We start from the raw sequence: 5,663 nt of genomic DNA, 5'->3' as shown, positions 1-5,663 counted from the left end.
TCTCCAAATAAACGCACAATCTCAAACACAGCCCGGCACATAATCTGGAGGGAGCCGGGGGGGGGGGTGGCCCCCCATGGAGCCCACGTCTCAATGTTTTCTGAAAGGAAAGTTCATGTTTCTTCTCCCGTTGCTGCCTGTGTTAACAAAGGCAGTAAAAACCAGCATCTTTCAGCCTGAGCCCAGTCCCAGCCTGGCTCTGTAATTAAAGGAGAAAAGAAATGCAGATGGGCCGGGCAGGGTTTTTGTTTCAGACATTCCTCACTGCTCAAGAAGAAACTTGGATTCTGAATTTGATGGAATTCTGAATATTGTAGTTTCATAATACAGGCAGTTACACGGCATCTCATAAAAAAAGGAAGGGAGTGAGTCAGAAGAAAAGGCATTTGCATCAGAAATGCTCAAATGAAATAGCTGGAATAGTACACTGTGTTTCCCCCACGAGACGGCAAGCTTAATAAGATCACCCTAATAAAAGGGCTTTTTTTGGAAAAAAGACATGGAGCCTATGTAAAGTTTACTTTACTCTCTGTCCACATCTTATCTGTCTGTCTGTCTGTCTGTCTGTCTGTCTGTCTGTCTGTCTATCTATCTATCTATCTCTGCCTGTCTCTTTCTATGGCTGTCTGTCTGTCTGTCTGTCTGTCTGTCTGTCTGTCTGTCTCTATCTATCTATCTATCTATCTATCTATCTATCTATCTATCTATCTATCTATCTATCTATCTATCTATCTATCTATCTATCTATCTATCTATCTATCTATCTATCTATCTATCTATCTATCTATCTATCTATCTATCTATCTATCTATCTATCTATACTGCTCAAAAAAATAAAGGGAACACCTAAAAACACAATACAGACCTCGATGAATGAAATATTTCAGCTGAAAATCTTTATTTATTAGACAGAGGAATGTGTTTAGAGCAAAATAACCTAAGAATGATCAATGGAAATCAAAATCATTAGCCCATTAAGGTCTGGATTCAGAATCATACTCAAAATCAAAGTGGAAAATGAGAACATAGGCTGATCCAACTTCTGTGGAAATTCTTCAAGACGATTCAAAATGAGGCTCAGTAGTGTGTGTGGCCTCCACGTGCCTGTATGCACTCCCTACAACGTCTGGGCATGCTCCTGATGAGACGACGGATGGTCTCCTGAGGGATCTCCTCCCAGACCTGGATCAGGGCATCGGTCAACTCCTGGACAGTCTGTGGTGCGACATCGCGTTGGCGGATGGTACGAGACATGATGTCCCAGAGGTGCTCGATTGGATTCAGTTCTGGGGAACGTGCAGGCCAGTCCATAGCAGCAATGCCCTCGACATACAGGAACTGCTGACGCACTCTGGCCACATGAGGACGAGCATTGTCATGCATGAGCAGGAACCCAGGGCCCACTGCACCAGCATATGGTCTGACAATGGGTCTGAGGATCTCATCCCGGTACCTAATGGCAGTCATGGTACCTCTGGCTAGCACGTAGAGGTCTGTGCGGCCCTCCAAGGATATGCCTCCCCAGACCATCACTGACCCACCGCCAAACCGGTCATGCTGGAGGATGTTGCAGGCAGCAGAACTTTCTCCACAGCGTCTCCAAACTCTCTCACGTCTGTCACATGTGTTCAGTGTGAACCTGCTCTCATCTGTGAAGAGCACAGGGCGCCAATGGCGAATCTGCCAACCAAGATGTTCTCTGGCAAAGGTCAATCGGGCTGCACGGTGTTGGGCTGTGAGCACAGGCCCCAATTGTGGACGTCGGGCCCTCATACCATCCTCATGCATTCTGTTTCTCACTGTTTGAGCAGAAACCTGCACATTAGTGGCCTGTTGAAGGTCGTTTTGTAGGGCTCCGGCAGTGCTCCTCCTGTTCCTCCTTGCACAAAGGACCAGATAGCGGTCCTGCTGCGGGGTTGTTGTCCTCCTGCGGCCCCCTCCACGTCTCCTGGTGTACTGGCCTGTCTCCTGGTACCTCCTCCATGCTCTGGACACTGTGCTGGGAGACACATCAAATCTTCTTGCCACAGCACGCATTGATGTGCCATCCTGGATGAGCTGCACTACCTGAGCAACTTCTGTAGGTTGCAGATACCGCCTCATGCCACCTCTAGTGGTGAGGGCACTAGCAAAATGAAAAACTAACCAAAGATCGGCCAGAAAAGATGAGGACAGGCAAATGGTCTGTGGCCACCACCTGCAAATCCATTCCTGTTATAGGGGTTGTCTTGCAAATTTTCTAATTTCCACCAGGTGGAAATTAGACAATTTACCAACAGGTGAAATTGAGTCACAAATCAGTGTTGCTCCCTAACTGGACAGGTTGATATCTCAAAAGTGTGATTGACTTGGAGCTACATTGCATTGCTTATGTGTTCCCTTTATTTTTTTGAGCAGTGTATCTATCTATCTATCTATCTATCTATCTATCTATCTATCTATCTATCTATCTATCTATCTATCTATCTATCTATCTATCTATCTATCTATCTATCTATCTATCTATCTATCTATCTATCTATCTATCTATCTATCTATCTATCTATCTATCTATCTATCTGTCTGTCTGTCTGTCTGTCTCTTTCTATATGTCTGTCTCTCTGTCTGTTTACAACAATGTACATGACTGAGTGAAAACCCTGACCCGTGTGCTGTGTGTGCAGCTGGAGATGCGTTCCCAGGACCAGGCTCTGATCCGGCAGCTGATGGAGCTTCACACGGGCATCCAGGAGCTCAAGCAGGAGCTGTCAGAGGGGGAGGAAGAAGACGAGGACGGGGACAATGAAGAGGAGGATGAAGAAGAGGGGGGCAGCTGCTGGGACTCTGAGAGCGAGCGGGGTAGTGGCAGCGTCTACTCTAGCACAGGGGAGGTGGGGTTCTCCATCTCCAACCGAAAAGTGAAGCCACCCCTCGCTTTCAGCTCTTCACCCGGGCGGCTGTTCAGCCGCAGAAGCTCTGTGCCTTAGAACACGTTAAGCTGCACCTGAGAATCTCTCCCCACCTCCCGCAGCCTCCATCATCCTGAACGAAGGGGATTGATAGAGAGGAGCCAAGATGGAGAAACTGGTGACTTCTACTTCCTTTTTGCAGAAGACAGAAACAAGAAGGGAGATGAGAGATTAATCGTGATATACCGCCGTGGTTGTGAGGCCTGTCATGGTGTCGCGCTGATATTTTGGTAAAACACTGAGTAGCTGGTTAGCCTGTGTACTCTGGCCACGTACACCCATGCAGTGAGGATTTTATATTTAAAGATAAAGAAAAGTACTGTAATCCACTCATTACCCTCACAAAGTTATAAAGTTATGATTTGAAACAAGGCCGTTTCCAAAAAAGGCTGCAATAAATTCAAAAGAGTATTTAAGATATGTGATAGTGAATAGTGTATGCCCTACATTATAGACTGACATAAAGATAAACATGCTTGATTTTAACTTAAGAGAACGATCAGTTTCAGTTATTGTGTGTGTGAGTGAGAGAGAGAGAGAGCGAGCGAGCATGTCTGTGTGAGAGATAAATAAGAGAAGCATTTCTTCTCTGTGTAGTCACATGAAAGTATAAAGATACACAAACAGGGTTGTCCACATCTGTGAGCATGTGTCTGATCAGCCCATTCTCCAACACTGGTCATAAAACCAGCTCTGTGTTGTCACCACGCTTGTTTAAATAAAACATGTGTGATGGATCTGTCAGTTACGTCAGGGCCTCTTACATCGCTGTTTATCTGAAGGCAGCTCGGTGACCTTTTTCCAACAGTAATTGTTCACACAAGATGGATCCACTGCTGCTGCAAGACACTCGTTTCCACCCCAGCTTCAACCCGCAAATGTAATAGTGAAGGGGAATGGCTGCACAGCGATAATGCTGCTTTTTTTTCTGTTGCCATTTCTGGTCCTCTAGACCTAAATACCTCTGGAGCTAATGTGGACCTTTGTGTGTGTGTGTGTGTGTGTGTGTGTGTGTGAGAGAGAGAGAGAGAGAGAGATAGAGAGCGAGAGAGAGAGCGAGAGAGAGCGAGAGAGAGCGAGAGACAGATAGAGAGCGAGAGAGAGAGCGAGAGAGAGCGAGAGAGAGTGTGTGTGTGTGCATAAGCGAGAGAGAGAGAGAGAGAGAGAGAGAGACAGAGAGACAGATAGAGAGCGAGAGAGAGAGCGAGAGAGAGCGAGAGAGAGTGTGTGTGTGTGCATAAGCGAGAGAGACAGACAGACAGACAGACAGACAGAGAGAGAGAGAGAGAGAGAGAGACAGACAGACAGAGAGAGAGAGAGAGAGAGAGAGAGAGAGCGAGAAAGAGAGAGAGAGCGCATCCATAACCTTTGAGCTATATTTGAAACAGGTACTTTACTGCGCTGCTGATGCAGTATGCCAGCAAAATAAAACCAGTAGACAAATATAATGGTTCACATTTATTTTTGTCAAATTACAAATTACAAGGCACTTCACTTTCAGTTAGGATCAAAATGACCACACAATGACTGCAAACTTTTTTTTTCTTTTGGCGTTCTATTTTTCCTCCCAATAAAGAGAAAATAAAAACAGATTTCTTTCTCCCTCTTTTGGTGCCACTAGCATATATGCAACTGGGGAATATACCTGCGGCTGGTGGAAATATCAACATCACAGGCGTTCAAAGCCCCCCTCCTTTCTAAACTCCGGTTATTTTACATGCGACTCTGGCGTGCTTGTTTGTAACCACACAAGACATATTCTGTTACAATGAACTATTATCCAATCAAAGACATCTGGCGGGCAAATTCATTCACCAGACATCCAGTCCCATTGACCTTCAGAGTGAAATCATTCCACTTGGCAGGGTTTCAGCTTCGTCCACATCCCTCCTTGCAATAATATCCAGCAGAGCCAACGCCTTTAGTCCTCCGCGGGCTCCGATGTAAGAGCACCCCCCCTCCATCCTCCCACCCTTCTCCAGCTTAAGCCACTCTCACTCTTACGGCTTCCCCGGAGAAGGTGGATTTCCGCTAATCTTCCCCCTCTACTTCCATCGCTACGTAACTCTCCCTCCTCAGTCTCTGGATCTCTGTGTTGAGCCCCAGCAGTGTCTGAGCCAGCTGGCGGTCCTGTGAACGCATCTCCAGCTGCATGGCAATGACAAAAAGATCAGATCAGAGACTCAGAGAGGATGGTTTATTTAGTACGTGCTCAGTCCGAGGAAAACAGGGCCGCAGGTGACATTAGTTAGAACTGTATAATGCCGAGTGGAGAAGTCCATTAAGTGTGTATTTGTTAGTGCATTTTGCATCCAGTCAGTTTATCATCACCTGCTCAAATCAACACTGGTATCACCACTGGCATGAATAATGGATCGACCGGAGAAAGTTGCAAGAAAACAAACAACTGGGAAAACTATCAGACGCCGGCAATTTAAGATGGCTGAGGGTTTTCAGACCTGAGAACTCACCTGAGAACTCACCAGTTCGGACCTCAGCCAGGTTATTGCTCCGTCTATCTTTGCCCTCCGCAGCTCTTCATTGGCTTGGTAGCTCCTGCCGACGCTGACCGGACGGACGACAGACGCAGAGTCTTGCGGTTCCTCCCGGGGTTCCCCTGTCGTCCTGAAGGCATGGATCAGTTTGTTTTTAATGTTCTCCAGGACCATGGTTGACAAGGTGTCTTCGCTGTGACTGTCTCGATTCATGTTGCCT

The 5,663-nt window shown here is 46.5% G+C and overlaps 1 protein-coding gene across 2 annotated transcripts; it reads right to left on the bottom strand.

The window, feature by feature from the left end:
- Positions 1 to 4,373: 4,373 nt before the first annotated feature.
- si:ch211-153f2.3 (protein FAM167A) lies at positions 4,374 to 5,663 on the bottom strand. 2 transcript variants are annotated; one of them, XM_056298956.1, is made up of 2 exons: positions 5,420 to 5,663; positions 4,374 to 5,096 (listed from the first exon to the last, which is right to left on the bottom strand). In XM_056298956.1, exons 1-2 carry the CDS (start codon positions 5,654 to 5,656, stop codon positions 4,980 to 4,982), a joined length of 354 nt encoding a protein of 117 aa, XP_056154931.1. In that variant the 5' UTR covers positions 5,657 to 5,663; the 3' UTR covers positions 4,374 to 4,979. The 2 variants fall into 2 exon arrangements, with proteins under 2 accessions (XP_056154931.1, XP_056154932.1); XM_056298957.1 differs by having other exon boundaries at positions 5,432 to 5,663.

Source organism: Lampris incognitus, chromosome 18, assembly GCF_029633865.1.
Source record: "Lampris incognitus isolate fLamInc1 chromosome 18, fLamInc1.hap2, whole genome shotgun sequence".
Taxonomy (NCBI): Eukaryota; Metazoa; Chordata; class Actinopteri; order Lampriformes; family Lampridae; genus Lampris; species Lampris incognitus.
The sequence above is the reverse complement of the archived record's forward strand: the minus strand, read 5'-3'. Positions and strand labels throughout refer to the sequence as shown.

Excerpts from the sequence above, each read along its gene's own strand:
- si:ch211-153f2.3 (XM_056298956.1), bottom strand. The coding sequence starts at position 5,656 with ATGAATCGAGACAGTCACAGCGAAGACACCTTGTCAACCATGGTCCTG. Across the intron at positions 5,097-5,419 it reads CCGAACTGGTGAGTTCTCAG|CTGGAGATGCGTTCACAGGA; the intron begins GTGAGTTCTCAG and ends ATTGCCATGCAG.